General features: G+C 46.2%; 1 protein-coding gene across 1 annotated transcript in view; it reads right to left on the bottom strand.

Moving 5' to 3' along the window:
- Window positions 1-1,933: 1,933 nt before the first annotated feature.
- Window positions 1,934-17,635, bottom strand: part of LOC308171696 (disabled homolog 1-like) — a gene marked incomplete at both ends in the record, with an annotated part of 27,274 nt that continues 11,572 nt past the window's right edge. The window contains 10 exons of the mRNA XM_080546570.1: window positions 1,934-2,023; window positions 2,484-2,650; window positions 4,569-5,222; window positions 6,388-6,487; window positions 7,373-7,420; window positions 9,734-9,796; window positions 10,758-10,823; window positions 11,959-11,997; window positions 13,034-13,153; window positions 15,336-15,467. Of these exons, the coding sequence (XP_080402696.1) occupies window positions 1,934-2,023; window positions 2,484-2,650; window positions 4,569-5,222; window positions 6,388-6,487; window positions 7,373-7,420; window positions 9,734-9,796; window positions 10,758-10,823; window positions 11,959-11,997; window positions 13,034-13,153; window positions 15,336-15,467 (1,479 nt within the window). The remainder of the gene's footprint in view (window positions 2,024-2,483; window positions 2,651-4,568; window positions 5,223-6,387; window positions 6,488-7,372; window positions 7,421-9,733; window positions 9,797-10,757; window positions 10,824-11,958; window positions 11,998-13,033; window positions 13,154-15,335; window positions 15,468-17,635) is intronic.

Raw genomic sequence — 17,635 nt, 5'->3', positions numbered from 1 at the left:
TTGGCAAATCCCTCTGTTGTGCACAGTCCTCGCTGGCGGCAGTTCCCCAAATGAAGGTTAAAACGCACGGGACTAATTTCTCCTGAACATCTACAAAACAACAGAGTTTAGAATCCTCTCCTCGGCCATGCAGTCACATCTGTCCTCCCAGACCTCAGAAAGACCTCCAAAGCCCACTGGCTTCCTGCTCAGTATGAAGGTCAAAAGTCAAAGGTCAAAGATCACTTCCAAGGAGAAAGGCCTTTTTACGATAGAAGGTCAAAATACAACATGGCCAAAGGTATGGATGTCCTTAGAGGAGTCTGTTATATCCCACATCATCTGCTTGGGCTGCCAATAGTCCCAAGATGGTGGAGAACACAGAACAGTTCTGAGTGGTCCGGTTTTGAGGGACCTGGGGAGTCCACTCATCTCCCCCCTCTCTCCACGGTCCTCTCCTCCTGATGGTGCTGTATGGGCCCAGAGAGGTCCTCCTGTAGAGGCGGAGGAACAGCCTCAGAACACTCACAACAAACAGCCTCAGAACACTCAGAACAATACGGAAATATGGAGACGCACACACACACAAACATACAATGGCATGCACATTGCACACTCAAACACACACACACACACACACACACACACGCACACACACAAACATACAATGGCATGCACATTGCACACTCAAACACACACACACACACACACACACACACACACACGCACACACACAAACATACAATGGCATGCACATTGCACACTCAAACACACACACACACACACACACGCGCACACACACAAACATACAATGGCATGCACATTGCACACTCAAACACACACACACACGCACACACACAAACATACAATGGCATGCACATTGCACACTCAAACACACACACACACACACACACACGCACACACACAAACATACAATGGCATGCACATTGCACACTCAAACACACACACACACACACACACACACACACACACACACACACACACGCACACACACAAACATACAATGGAATGCACACACAGACACACACACACACACACACACCACACACACACACATACACACACACGCCACGTTTATCTATTTGAAGATGCACGCACGCACACACACACACACACACACACACGCCACGTTTATCTATTTGAAGATACAGGTCATTGTGTAACATGTACGCTCATACACCAACGGACAGCAGGGGGCAGTATTGTCCTTGTGCCATATCCTGAATGCAGCACTGTTCCATTTTCTGACGTAGAGAGAGAGCCATAACAAATTGAGCATTAAACCAAACCAGGGCTCTTCTCCATTTGGCTGAGGAACATTCAGCTACAACAACCATTCAGCTGCAAGGGCATAGAGACATCCACAAGACAAACAACAGATCTGCTCTGTAGTTTCTAGGAGCCAGTGGGAATGGAGAGAAAGAGATAGAGTGTGTGTAATGTGTGTGTGTGCGTGTGTGTGCGTGCGTGCCTGCGTGTGTGTGTGTGTGTGTGCGTGCATGTGCGTGTGTGTGTGTATGCGTGTGCGTGTGCGTGTGTGTGTGTGTGTGTATGTGTGTGTGTGTGTGTGCGTGCGTGCGTGTATGTGTGAGAGAGAGAGAGAGGACAGAATACAAGGAGAGTATACAGTACAAGGTTATATGGAGGAGAGAGGATGACAGGACTGGGGGATGAGAGGAGAGGAAAGAAGAGCGGAACGAGGGAACGGAATAAGAGAGATGGAAGGAGGAATAGACATGATGATGGGGGAAGGGGCGGAGGAGGCAGGAAGAGGAGAGAAGAAAAGAGGAGAGAGGGGGGGAAGAGGTGGGAATAGAGGAGAGATGGAGACGGGGTAACTAGAAGGGGAGATGACGGGGGGACAGAGGTGAGGGAGAGAAGAGGAGAGGAAAGAGAGAGAGAGAGAGACCACCCACCCAGAGGCCCGTCTTCTCTAACTGTCGTCCTGCGGACAGGTCTGGGCCTGGGGAGGGTCAGCGGGGGTCTCCATGGAGCAGGGAGACAGAGGCCTGGCACAGGACCCCTGTAAGACACACACACACACACACACACACAGACACAGACACAGACACAGACACAGACACAGACACAGACACAGACATACACACACACACACACAGACACAGACACAGACACACACACACACACACACACACACACAGACACACACACACACACACACACACACACAGACACACATACATACACACAGACACACACCGACACCGACACAGACACACACACAGACACAGACACACACACACACACACGTGCACACACACACACACACACAGAGAAAGAGATATAGAGAGAGACGGACAGACAGACAGACAGACAGACCCAGGGAGACAAGGTTAAGTGTCTGTCACCCCCCCCCCCCGAAATGATCAATGATCAATATCTCTGAAAAACACGATCAATCAACCATAATGACGGTACACGGTGACATCATGCCATGATGACCTCATAGATGAAAGACTCACCGAGTCCTCCCTGGCGCTGGAGGGGCTGGCCTCTGTGTCTGCAGGGGATTGGTCAGCGACAGGGTCGGTGGCGTCTGTGTCTGCAGGGGATTGGTCAGCCGGGGGGTCGCTGCCCTCGGAGGGGGGGCCGTCTGAGGGAGAGCTCTGCCGGGGGTCCGGGGGGGACGCTGCAAACGGGGGGGGGAGGAGGAAGAGAGGGTTGTCATGTGTCCTCTCTACTCTGTACGATAAGAAGCTCTCTGCTACATCCACTCCTTTAGTGCCGAGGGGTGAATAAAGTCGCCCCAAAATTGTCGACGTTCTAGAGTGCCAAGGGTTTTTATTCACCCCAAAAAGTTACGACGCTTCGTTTCGTAGCTAGGTAAATGCCACATAAAACACTTGGCACTATAGGGGGTGAATGTTCCAGAATTATTTGGCAGTTAAGGTGAGTTAAAGGGTCTATTATAGCGTGGGGTAAAAACCCCTACGGCTCCAGGGGTGCCTGCTATGGCTGATGTACAGGTAGGTGTAGTGGCTGTGTGTGTGTGTGTGTGTGTGTGTGTGTGTGTGTGACACGGAGGGGTATGCAACAAGATTAATTTCCGTTTTACTGTGTAATGGACAGTAAAGTACTCCTCTCCTCACACACCTCCACGGCTGTGGCAAGCAACCCGCAGGGTTAAAGCAAAGAACCGCGACATCCGCCATTGTTGTGTGTGGTTTTTTTCCAGGTTTTTTTATGCTCTATTATTTGTGACTTTCATTTTCAGTTGCTTTCAGTTGCTCGTATCCCTAATATCCCTTGAGTTCCGATAACTGTTGAAAAGCTGAGAATCAGTGTTCTAGCCATGCCAAATTGCCAATAATGTGTGAGAAAGAGCCGTCTACAGTCAGAGTATTACCGGAAACTGAATTGGAGAAATCCGCTCCTGAAGTTGACTTGAGCGCGTTTTGAGCGCACCGCGGCTCAAATGAAGACAGACATTTTTTTGCCTGACATGAAGCAAATCACGTAGCTAGCTAGCTGACTGTGATTACAGTTCAGTTAATGAGTTTGTCAGCTTGAGTTCAGATAAAGTAATAATTAATTAAATAATTTTGCCATTTAGCAGACGCTTTTATCCAAACAATTACGAATTACAGGGACATTCCCCCTGGAGTAACTGAGGGCTAAGTGCCTTACTCAAGGGCACACTAGTAGTGGTGTGGTTTCAGGCGGGATTTGAACTCACAAGTCCAACTCACTATCCACTAGACCACCACTACCCCAGACATAAAGTTGAATGCAAGACAGCCAGTTAGCTAGCCAGTGACTTTACACTTTCAGTTATTGCAAGGAGCTAGCAACTCCACCTTGAACTCAAAGCTCACTCCACCGTGTCATTTAAGGCTGAAAAATATATTTGCATATACCGGTAAGTATATTTTATAAAAGTGAAATGGATAGAAAGCTGTTCTAGTGGAATCTGTAAAAATTGGTTTAATTATATTGCGGTGTTGAATTGTATATGTTTCACTGTAGGATCTAGATCAAAGAAATGGGAACAATATTGCACACTTCATAGAAGACGAATGTGGTAACGGAGTGAAAGAGTGGAGGAGTGGAGGAGTGAAGGAGGAGGAGTGGAGGAGTGGAGGAGTGGAGGAGTGGAGGAGAGAAGGAGTGGAGGAGAGAAGGAGTGGAGGAGTGAAGGAGTGGAGGAGTGAAGGAGAGAAGGAGTGGAGGAGTGGAGGAGTGAAGAAGTGGAGGAGTGGAGGAGTGGAGGAGAGAAGGAGTGGAGGAGTGGAGGAGAGAAGGAGTGGAGGAGTGAAGAAGTGGAGGAGTGGAGGAGAGAAGGAGTGGAGGAGTGAAGGAGTGGAGGAGTGAAGGAGAGAAGGAGTGGAGGAGTGGAGGAGTGGAGGAGTGGAGGAGTGAAGGAGTGGAGGAGTGGAGGAGTGGAGGAGTGGAGGAGTGGAGGAGAGAAGGAGTGAAGGAGAGAAGGAGTGGAGGAGTGGAGGAGTGGAGGAGTGGAGGAGTGGAGGAGAGAAGGAGTGAAGGAGAGAAGGAGTGGAGGAGTGGAGGAGTGGAGGAGTGGAGGAGTGGAGGAGTGAAGGAGTGCTCACGTGAGTCAGTGGAGGGTGAGGTGGAAGTGCCTGGGGTCAAGGACATCCGAGAGAGGTCCAGGGTGCTGCAGCTCCCTCCCTCCTCCTGGCTCCTGGCTGACAGTGGTTGGCTACAGGGAAGGAGGGTCTCCGGGACGCCCATCGGGCCCGGCGTACCGCTCCGGCTCGCCGCCGCTCCCGCCAGCATGTAGGACGGCCCCCCCTCGCCCCCCTCCGGGTCCAGGCCGGCCCCTTCCCTGGCCAGGCTGTACAGCTGCTGCTGCTGCTGCTGCAGGTACTGCTGGTACTGCAGGAGCAGGGCGGGGTCGGGGGCGTGCTGGGGGCTGCCGATGGTGGAGGAGGGGGCCGAGGACAGGTCGCAGGCCTGGGGGGGACACACGCTGGCCAGGGGCACCAGGCCCTGGAGCACGGCGGCGGGGAGGTGGTGGCCGCCCACGGCCTGGGCGTGGGGCATGTAGGCGGCCATGGCGGCCCACTGCTGCTGGGTGGCGGGGAAGATGTTGGCCTGGCTCCAGATGACGGGCTGGCCCCCGGGCAGCACCTGGGCCATCTGGAGGGGGCCCCCCTGCACCCCGAAGGCCAAGGTCTGGGCCTGGCCGGGGAAGGGCTGCTGGGCCCACTGGGCGGCCTGGACGGGGCCCATGGTCATGTAGCCTGAGGGGAGAGACGACAGGAGAGAGAGAAGGGAAGTCGTTTCAAGTTTCAAGTTTTAGCGTTCCATCACATTACACAAGAGTAAGAGAGTAAAATTCGTAGGTTTCGGTTACTGACATTGCAGCACAAGACAATAAGGCAGTAGGCAAGATAAGTCAAGAGAAATAAAGACATACGTGAGACGACTGGACAAGTGACAAGTTGTGGGAGACAAATAACACAAAAAGGACAGGATACAGTTGAAGTTGAGACACTTCATACAGACAGGAAGTTGAGACACTTCATACAGACAGGAAGTTGAGACACTTCATACAGCTCTACACTGTTGACTGTTGTGTTTCTGGCTCCAGAACAAAGCCACAGCATACCCATTACATATCCATATGAGGATCAGTTCTAATAATATACAATATTTATGATGGAAAGAATCTTGTGCAGCAGAGAGAACGTCTTTGGTCTAAGGGATAAACCGTCGCTACGGATACAGGACTGTATGGGAGTCATCTCAGGCTTAGCCGGTGTGACCGTAACGCTATCCCTAACCTTTATTCTAAACTGAACCCTTCCCCCTAAACTTCACCTCTTACCCTAAACCTAACCATAACCAATCACAAACCTACAGTATACTGTACCTTACCATAATAAACCTTACTGTAAGTTTGTAAACAAACTTACGTTTTAGGACGTGTTCAAAAGCAAGGACTATGTGATCATCTAATTATGTGTAGTTATGTGTGTTTAGCATGTTGATGTTCTACCAGCATGTTGTGATGTGCTAAACATGCAGTTAGATGTTCGTGGCGAGGTTCCTTTTTAGCGCTAGCCTACTAGCAGCTGGTTTGCGCGTCGTTTTGATTCAGAGAGCATTTCTCCACTATTTTAGTTTGAGGTGGACCAACATTCAAATAAGCATATCTTTTCAGATTTCAAAATATGACACATTTGAAATCGTACAATCTGCACTTTCATAATCAGAAACAAAAATGAAAAGGTAGGGCAAGGTCATTTTTCATTCTTATATTAATTCATTTATATGAATGCTGTATTACATTTCCCAGCAACACAGATTCACCCCATGAAAACTGAAAACTTTCATTTGATCTCTGCATTGCCATAACTATGCCTTTCCATTGGGATGGTTGTTTGATTGGTTGTGTGGGGTTACCTGAGGGCACCTGCGTGGGGCTGAAGGGGGCGTACAGCTCGGGGGGGGGCTGCCGGTGGCTCCTGGTGGGGTCCAGCGTGTTGGCAGGTGACGGTGGCATCTGTGGGCACCAGACAGGGGTCACCAGTGTGAATGTCATCCAAACATATGACATCCATTCCAAGCCACACGCATACTTGTACCTGGGCCGTATAAATGCTATGTTTTTATTATCCTGACACCTATTTCTCATAAACCTTACAATTCATTTGGGGATTTCTTTGATCCGTTCTGTACATCATGTGGGCACCATGTTCCAGGTTTCCTTTTTTTGTACATGCAATACAAAATGAAAGAGCGTTTTCTTTTTCATGCACTGTACATCATCAATGTAGGTGCAGTTCTCTCTTTACTGTTCTCTCAGTATCACCCCTCGGTCACAGTGCACAACCAATTTACCCTTTGCACTACTGCTGTTTGCAAATACTACCTTTAGAATTGTAAAGCGTCCTTGGGTTTTATGAAAGGCGCTATATAAATCCAAGTTATTATTATTATTATTATTATTATTACCTTTGCTCATACCATTTTTGCACATTTGTACATACCGTACGTCTTTTGATATTGCCTCTACATATACATCTGTATACACCATACTGTACATATCTACCTTAACTGTACATATCTACCTTAACTGTACATATCTACCTTAACTGTACATATCTACCTTAACTGTACATATCTACCTTAACTGTACATATCTACCTTAACTGTACATATCTACCTTAACTGTACATATCTTACTACTATCCTCTCCTGTATACACCTCTAACTACCATGCTTGCCATACTGTACCTATCACTTATCACTATTATGTTTTGTATCATTATTTGCACTTCTGGTTAGATGCTAAACTGCATTTTGTTGTCTTGTACTTGTACTCTGCAATGACAATACAGTTGAATCTAATCGAACCTAATCTCAATGAGGGTGGGCAGTTACTCACCGAGGGAGGAGTGGACATATCGCCGAAAAGATCAAAGTGGTTGATATTCTGTAAGGAGAATGGAAGCAGAGGAAGTGACATTTCATGGCTAAACAACCACAACAACAAATACATTTCGGCCCAGATTTGCCAATTCTTACCACACTAGCTTCATCTATAAATATTAGGGTATGATGGTTCTGTTGGTGGATAGGTGGGGGGAGTGAGACTATCCACAAAGGGAATTGTACTGTGGCCTAGAAATAACTACCACTCTTCTTCATTTTCATGATCAGAAAATCTATCAAAAATTAATCTCTCGAGGCGCTCTATAATTGGGTGGCTAAAAGGCTATTCAATCCAATAAGCCGTCTAACACTGATGAGATATTCTTATGTCTGGCAATCAAGCGGACCCCCGAATCCCACAATGCATTATGATGACGGCTCCTCTGAAACCGCAGCTTTACATTGACGCTGATTCTTTTTTTTCTCAATGTACAGAAGGTTAAAGAGCTTCTCTGACCACCCAACTAGACAATGAGATCAGCTGACCTTATTTCAGATGTGACCCCCCACTGTTATTCCACCATGACTTTCTCTCATAGAACATTTACAGAGCTGGCACACAGGTTCTTGAAGACTATGAAATGGTAAGTCACATGAGATGTATGTCACACTGACTCTGGGGCCATGCACAAGCAGACGATGAAATCACCATAAATGCATAATGGAAATGGCATGCTATAAATGCACACTAACGTGGACGTAAACGCACACAGGTACACACACACACACGCACACACACAGTACGTACACACACATACACAACCATATAGAAAAAGAGGGAAAATGAGGGGAAAAACGGCAATCAGTCTTCCTCAGGTGGGGTGGGGAGAGAAGGGGGGGGGTGGGGGGGACATTGTCTATGTCCTCTTTGAATTTCTGTAGGGGAGAACATATTGTTCTGACGGTTTTATCCATAAGGGGCAGGGGGGGGAAGTCCGAGTTTGGAATAGGAAAACAGACAAAGGTTATAGTGGTGTTCCCTGCAGGCACTGGCGTACAGGTTAGGGCAGCTCTAGGCTCTCACAAAGCTCCAACTGAATGCACAGACAAGCAGTAACACTTAGAGATACGGAAGCAGAGCTACTTATACCAGCATGGCTGCTTGGCCAAGATAGTGAGAGGCCAAAACACCATATCTGCTATATACACTGAACAATCAGCACACCAGGGGAGGCTGGTGGAGGTAGAAATTGGGGGACGGGCTCATTGGGATGGAATAGAGAGAGTAGAGTATCAAATACCATTTCGATGGAATAGAGTGAGGAAGAGTATTAAACACCATTCCTCATTCTATTCGATGCATTACAATGAGAGTGTCCACCGATTTCTACCTCCACCAGCCTCCGCTGTATGTAGCACACCAATGGACGAAGAAAGCCCTCTCTCCTAAAGTCATTCGAAATGTTTTATTCCCAATGTTCAACGTCTTGACAAATAAGCTTGAATAAATGTTTGACAGATGGTTTGAGGTATTCTAGCGATCGCGTCTGACACAGCGCTCTTCATCAAAATGGAAATTCAGGATGGAGAGAAATATATGTTTCTGTTTGCGAATCCTAAAAGCTAAAACTACGGGCTAGATGAAAACATATTTTAAATATATATTTTCTCTTCATTCTAGAGCGTTGATGAGTCTGCAGGGGCAAAACGATGCGACCCCACGGCCATGCAGCGCCACAAATCAAACACCAACGCCACCAGCAAACATCTCCCTCTCACCTCTGAGGATGATGAAACAACCACCAGAATATGCAATGTTATTCAATGACCAGAAATGGGAATTTAGTTTCTCTTCCATGTTTTTCATGTTCCTTAGTAGTTGTCGTCATGCCACAACATTTAGAGAGCATTTGAATAATAATAGCCTCCCTTTAAAGCGGATTCCTTTCAAATTGATTATGCGTAAAGATTTACAGAACCAATCAATTATTTGTTTTAGGCAGGCTATGCATTGCCCATGCAATATATCATTCATAACCATAGTTTCTGGAAGAATTCACTCGGTAGAACACGCAAAGACCCCGGCGCAAAGTCCTTCATCTGGCTAAGTGAAAGGATAGCGAATGGAAGATACTGTCGTTCTACAGACACCAGCGCCTCTAAAAACACAAACAACAAGGTTTGGATGTATGGACGAGGTCCTGAGGGGGGGGGGGCTGCAAGGACAAGCAGTAATGAACACATACAAGGGGAGGTTTGGGTGTTTCCTTCAAGAGTGCTGAGAGGTTTGCCAGTGGGTGGGTGGGGTGGGGGGGGGGGGTGGGGGGGTGGGGGGGGGAGTGAAGGAACAAAGAATAAGAACGAAAACACCTACAGTCATGAAATGGCGCTTTGGGACGTCATAGATCCCTTCCTTCTGCTGACTGGTGGATGGGACCTGCGTTGAACGTCGATTCAGATAAAGAATAAGTGAGCAACAGCATTTCTTTTACCAAGGCTTTGGTATCATTACAAAACAAGAGCTTTACACGATTACAACCCTCTCTGCTGCACTAAGGAATACTCTGTATTTATCTGAGCCTCATTAGCGTTGTCTTTTAGAGTGATGTGATGTGAAAGTCTACAGTTGTGCTCTTGAATCAATTCTACTTAAATCAATATTGATTTGCAAACAATGCTGGAAGGTTGTCCTGATGCTATGCTAGTTCCTCCCGACACTACGAGAGCATGTTGTTCATCTCTATTTGTCTATATGTTCAGTCAGAGGGTCACCTCTATGGACACTGACGAGACCCTTGTGCCTGAACTCCCCTCTGCTTTGTATGTATTCCTCACATGGATCTGTTAACGGGTTAGTTAACAATATTGTCTGTCTCTCTCTCTCTCTCTCTCTCTCTCTCTCTCTCTCTCTCTCTCGGTTGGCTGACTTGGTTTTCTTCAAGTCTATTGATCTTTTTTCATTCTGAGATCAAATGGCATGGCAAGTGATTAATCTCCTCTGAATCTTTCATCTTCAGAGAGGCGATGGAGAGAGAGAGGAGGAGGAGGAGGAAGGAGGGGGGGCAGATTAAATCACACAAACAGGTCCCTAGAGGTTTCTGTTGGTCCAATGAAGGGGCTATACCCAAAGGTCAAAGCTCTGGATATTTAGAAGCAGACCACATAGGTTTTTGAATGATCCTGCCTAAATAACCTTGACTTTGATCAAAGCCTACTGTATACATTTGACATAATGACTCGTATGTTGACTATACTCAGATATGTACCAAGACTGGTGCTTTTCTGATACCGGGATATGGGTGTTTTTTTCATCCAGAACTTTCTGTCAAAATATCCAAAGAATCTTTCTACTCTGCGAACGGTATGAAAAGAGTAAGGGGCGGGTCTTGGTTTTGTACCTGATAAACGCTCTCCTCTGATTGGGGGCCACGGAGGGGCTCGTGTCCGGCCTCAAACACAATGTACTACAAACAGAGGTGGTGGGCGGGGCATAGAGGTATGGAGGGAGATGAGATAGATAGATGGGTAGATTGAGAGAGAGAGAGAGAGAGAGAGAGACGTAGAAAGAGAAAGAGAGGGAGATAGAGAGAGTAGGCAAAAAAGAGAGAGAGGGAGAGAAAGAGGGAGAGAGAGAGAGAAAGAAACAGAGAAAGAGAAAGAGAGGTCAAGAAGGAAGAAGGATGAGGAAAGAGCACAAGTAATTGGTCAGGCAGCAATTCAAGGTAGTGTTGAGGTCTAAGGTCCTGCTGTTCTGCTCTCTCCTCGCTACCGTCAGCAGAATCACGCTCCACCTCTCCTCTACAATCGACACACATTGGGTCAAAATCCAACTTGAGATCCACAAGCGTAGCTAAATCGTTTTTTCGTGCAAATCTCTAATTCACATCAATGTATAATTTACGAGAAAAGCCGGAGTCTCGGATCTCGGCTTAGGATTCTGCCCACAGTCATTGACTTCTTCTTGCATTTCGAACTAAACAAAAACTGTCGCTTTCAAATTGTCCCTGCTACAAAACCACAAATATATAGTCTTTTTTTTTCCTGTACATTCTGGCAATAACAGATATAGGGAAACAATACAAAGATTTATTTTAGAGGGTTTGGGCATACCACTGAATATTGAATTCAGAGTAAGGGTTAGTGTTGTCTGTATTCAGTGTGAGCAAAAGAGTAGAGAATCAGGTTCAAAAGAGTAGAGAATCAGGTTCAAAAGAGTAGAGAATCAGGAATCAGGTTCAAGCCAAAAGCAATCGGGGCACGAGGATAACAACCAGTCAGGGGGGCAGGTCTTAGAAATCAGAACATATACACAGATCAACTGAAAATATGGTTTTACAACACTGCACTGGCAATGAGAGTCGAATGGTTGAACAAAACTGTCTACTAGGATGGTCTACTGTGTATTACTGAAATGGTGGGATATCATGACTCATTAATTCAAGCAGATCAATGGAGATATTTACATTAAGGATTCATTGTTGATTTTTTTCATTCTAAAATTAAACATGTGAAAACACACGGCAGGTAAGGCTAAAGGGATCGGGTCAAACGACGCTCAACACTCTTGTTGTGATTGGGAGGGTGTGTGTCGGAACGTACCTGGTAAACGGGGTCGTCCACCTCGTCCTCCAGGATGGTCTGTGTGGCGGTTGGAGAGAAGGGATGTGTTACACAACACGGTCCAAAGGCAGAACAGAACCAGACATGTCAAACACTTTCAAATACCGGAGCTGCGCTTGATTTCGTTCGCGCCCCCTGGTGCTATGAAGTCGATTACGGAATAGTCCCCACATTTCTAACACCAGCTAAATGAAGCACACCTCAAATACTTGCAAGTGAAAGTCTACGTACAACATGAAGGAATATCATATGGAGACAGGAAAACCAGCATACTGGATCTGTAGCTAACTAGGAGCATCAAAGAGAGTGTTTGGCTGATAATCTATCTAGTTTTCTGTTCCAAGGAACAGAGGTATACTTAATAATGTAGTATACTAATACTAGTATTATAATGACATAATGTAAAAATAATGTAAAGCATGAAACACCTCCATGTCATATGTCTACTGCAAATCCTTAACACAAGGCAAATAAACACTACACAACGAATGTCTGCACAGTGAATGTCTGCACAGTGAATGTCTGCACAGTGAATGTCTGCACAGTGAATGTCTGCACAGTGACATTCTATAATGATATGCAGGCTACTACTGTAAAGCCACTTGCGAGGCTAAGAGCATCAATAGTCATTTACTAAGCTCTCGTACAGAGTGTGATCTCCCACAGGAGATGAAGGTTACACAGAGCTGAGTTTAGCAAGGATCAGACAGTAGGAGAGTTGGTCAGTAAGCTGGCATTCACACTGCTGCTTTCCTTTGCTGCTGCTGCTGCTGCTAAAAAGCAAGGCAACTCGTGAGGTGCACCAAAAATGGAATAGAAAGGCTTCACTGACGCAAGAGCCTGCTCAGCGCTCCAAAGCGTGCGGCCCCATAGAAAATAATGTGAATGCTATGGTCCTCTATGGCTAGGTTGGTGTGCTTAGGTTGTGGGTTTGATGCCTACTGGGACCATATACAGTATACACTGAAAAATGGATGCACTCACTGCAATGTTAAGTGCACCGCCTGTTCACACTGTGTTTACCTGGTACACCGCCTGTTCACACTGTGTTTACCTGGTACACCGCCTGTTCACACTGCTTGTCTTTCTGTGCCTTCTTCTCCATCTCCTCTCGCTGCTTGATGTCGTAGATGAGAGTGAAGAGGTCACGCAGGTCGAGGATGAGCGGCTCGGCCTGAGGGGAAGCAAAGGGTGAGACGGGAGGGAAAGGTCTTTCAACTGGAACTACCTGATGTTATTCCAGGTAACAAACTGTTCCAACAAACATGTCATCTTGTCTTTGTACTGGTCTGATAGCCGTACTGATATGCTGGTCATTGTAGTTGCTTTTCAGTGAATTGCTTAAGTACCACCAATCAGATGGTACATATATAGTGCCCAGTATAAGTAATGGGACAGTGAAGCATTTTCTGTTCTTTTGAGTCGATACTCCAAAAGCTTGATTTGAAATCGAACAATTACGATAAGGTTATTGGTTTCACCATTTAGAAATGACAATACTTTTTTATACATAGTCCCCCTATTTCAGGGCGTCAAACATATTAGGACAATTGGTTTGACAGGGGTTTCTGGTTCGTCAGGTGGGTGCTTTCACATAATCCGTCTAGTATTGAATCTAGGCTTTGCGTTTGCCTTCGGAGGATCAGGACATCAGCACCAAAGAGGTGTCAGTGAAAGTGTAGGTAGCCATTATAAGGCTGAAAAGTCAGAAACATAGACAAAACCTTAGTTTGGTCATCATTAAAAAGAAAAAAAGCACTGGTGAGTACAGCAATCCAAGCTGGTAGGCCAAGGACGACTGGATGACAAAAAAAACAAAATAAAAAACAAGCTAATGAGAGTTAGGGTTAGACACAATCTATTGGAGCATGCAACTCTCTCCTGTTCTGTGTCAGGGCTTTGCTGATGATAGATATGCTACAAGACAGAATTGACTCGAAAAAACACACAATGTCTGGACCATGATATTCTCTTGATTGATTGATTGATTGATTGTACTTTATTGTCCCCGAGGGGAAATTTCTCTTGTGTGTCAACAGGTTGCTGGACGTAGTGAAACTCTTCCCACACTGTGAGCAGTGGTACGGCCTCTCTCCTGTGTGTATTCTCTCATGTCTCTTTAGGCCTCTTAGTTCACTGAAACGTTTCCCACTCTGCAGTGATCATACAGCAACACAAAGACTGTGGGGCGGCTATGGCTCAGGAGGTAGAGCCAGCGTCTAATGATTGCAAGGTCAGCAGATAGGCGGTTCGAACCCCGGCTGGCCACATGTCGAGATGTCCTTGGGCAAGACACTGAACCCCAAATTGCTCCCAATGAGCGGCCGGCACCTTGCATGGTAACTTGCCGCCATCTGTGTGTGAATGTGTGTGTGAATGTGTATGTGAATGGGTGAATGAGAGGCCGTTGTAAAGCGCTTTGGAATAAGGCGCTATATAAGTCAGTCCATTTACCATTCACAAAGACCCCAAACATACTGCCAAAGCAACTAGGGAGCTTTTCAGAGCCAAACAGTGGAAAGTTTTCTTGACTAGCCAAGTCAATCTTCAGATTTAAATCAATCATTTCATTTCCTGGTGATAAGATTTTAGGAAGCCCTCAAAACAAACAACAAGTGAGTAGAGGCCTGGCAGAGCATCACCATGGTTACAGTAAAGGCCTGGCAGAGCATCACCAGAGAAGATAATCAGCATCTCATGGGGGACAACGGGTCATCTCATGGGGGACGTCAGGCAGTTATTGCATGGAAAGGATTGTTGACCAAATACTAAACATGAGTGTTTAATTTGACCATTATGATTCTGTCCCATTGCTATTGGTGCCCTGTAATAGGGGGACTATGTATAAGTGTTGTAATTTCTGAATGGTGAAACCAATATATAAAAAAAAATACCCTTAAATAAAAGCTGACAATCTATACTTTAACATCATAGTAATTGTTTGATTTAAAATCCCAAAGAAGAAAAAATGCTTCACTGTCCAAATACCTATCTATGGCATTGTATGGAAATCCAAAACGGTTCTACATGGAACTAAAAAACGTTTTTCTACAGGGGCAAATGAAGAACCTTTTTTTCGGTACTAACTGAAGAGTGCAGGATGAACAGGTGACCACTAGGATGACCAGGTGACCACTAGGATGACCAGGTGACCACTAGGATGAACAGGTGACCACTAGGATGACCAGGTGACCACTAGGATGAACAGGTGACCACTAGGATGACCAGGTGACCACTAGGATGACCAGGTGACCACTAGGATGACCAGGTGACCACTAGGATGACCAGGTGACCACTAGGATGAACAGGTGACCACTAGGATGAACAGGTGACCACTAGGGAACTCAGCGACTTACCGATTGACCAGACTTGATGGCCACGAACCTGTGGTGGCCCTCCTTCCCACAGATGTAGCCGAAGGCCCGGTGGTCCCTGGTATCCTTGGCGATGTAGGAGATCTCATGCACCGAGTGGTGATGCATGAGAACCTGGATAATACAAAGAGGAAGTGCTAGGTCATGAGCAGGAAATCGTGAGTTTAGAATGATAAGGTTCTATCTCCGTTTAGAATGATAAGGTTCTATCTCAGTTTAGAATGATAAGGTTCTATCTCCGTTTAGAATGATAAGGTTCTATCTCCGTTTAGGGCAGTTCAGAGATATTGAGCGTCAAAGTTTTTACATTCCATTATGTTTTGTGAGAAAACAAAAACAAAAACACCACACAGGCATTAATAAACACCTAATGGATCAGATTATGTAAAAAACTCAATTTTGACCAAAAATGGAGATAGAACCTTATAATTCTAACGTCACGAAATGGCGTACACAAACTAGTTTACATGGTGTCCAGGGTGTAAGGTGCTTTATCATGAAGTCCATGAGAATAGTAGTGAAGCCAAACAGAAGCTACTTGGACAGTATGAACTGAGTGTTGTGGAACTGTTGCCTGGCTATTGAACGGCAGACACAAAGGTAGGGAAGGACAACGGATATCGGTTGTTTCTCCAAGTTATTTTTGGGTCTTACAGCGTTGACAGTGTTTTGGATTATTTGTTTTATTGTTGACAGGAAATAGGATTGGCAAGAATAACTGACACTTTTTGCTTTTCTTCCCTTCTCATTTCCAGCTCGTCTCGGAGTAAATGTGACATGTTGCAGATGGACTGCATGAAAACTCCACATCAGACTGAGACTACACACTGATGCATGAATAACTCCACACCAGACTAACACACACACACACACAGACAGCATGAATAACTCCACATCAGACTGAGACTACACACTGAGACTACACACTGATGCATGAATAACTCCAGACCAGACTGGTGCCACAGTTCATACAGACATACAGACATACAGACATACAGACATACGGACATACAGACATACAGACAGACAGACATGCATGAATAACTCCAGATCAGACTGGTGCCACAGTTCCATTTTCACATATTTGTTATGATTTTTCTCACCAAGGGGAATGTTGTTATGTGCCGTGCATATGCAAAATGTGCATCACCAACAGACCGTGGCCGACCCACAGAGAACCCCGACACACTAGGTCAAAAGTACAGATACACGCACACACACACACACGCACGCACACACGCACGCACGCACGCACGCACGCACGCACGCACGCACACACACACACACACACACACAGACACACAGACACACACACACACACACACACACACTCACACACACACACACACACACACACACACACACCAACCTGCTGCTCCACTAACAGCGTTGATAAGCTTGTAGCAGTAGGGTGGAGCTTTTTAGAAAATAGCGAAGGCTTATTCAGTGGGGCGCGACATTAAGAGCTAATGCTAATGCTTGACGTTAAGCGTGTTGCAGCTACAAATGTATAAAGCGACACGTATATGACTCTTTTCTCTACAAGACAGAGAGTCTCGCCTATTCTACATCATTTCTAAATGACCATTCAGTGATGTTGTGTCAACTTGAATAATCCCCTCCAGTAATCGCTGTGGAAAATGAAGAGCGTTTGGGACATTTTTAAAACAAGAAACGAGTCAGTCAGCAATAACGGCCCTCGGGGGGGCGGGGCCACGGGGTATTATTAAACCATTACTGATGATTGGCTGGTACTATTCGCACTGAAAGTGGAAGTCATCAATGATGAGCCCTTAAGGGGGCGGGACTACAGGATTGCGTAATGGTGGAGCTACGGGGTAATTAGCAGTTAGCCTTGATGTTCATTAGGGGGTGGAACTGAGGGCTAATTAGCGGGTTAGCGCTGAGGAGCGGAGTGAGTGGGCCTGTCTGTGCCGCAGGACGGGGTGGCAGAGGAGCCCCTCTATCATCCTAATGGAACAGCAGGCCTGGATACTCAGGGGGGGGGAGGCCGCTCATCCCATCACACCATGACATCACTCACTCACTCTAATTATAGCATCACTCAGTCATGATCGTTAGCAGCCGTGTCTGTGTCGGAAAGGGGCCAGCGTAGCAGCGCGGGGTTCAGGCTAGGCTGCCACTGTACTGGAGGTCAAAACCCTTCACTGAGGGTCACGTAGTAGATGATCACTCTGCACCAAAGTAGCTAGCGGAGGAGAGAAAGGACTAGTGATAATGCTACTATTGATATTTAATCAAGTATATCGATATTTGACTCA

This window comes from Nansenia antarctica (genome assembly GCF_963989245.1).
Source record: "Nansenia antarctica genome assembly, chromosome: 16".
Classification (NCBI taxonomy): Eukaryota; Metazoa; Chordata; class Actinopteri; order Argentiniformes; family Microstomatidae; genus Nansenia; species Nansenia antarctica.
This window is presented reverse-complemented; position numbering and strand designations above follow the sequence as displayed.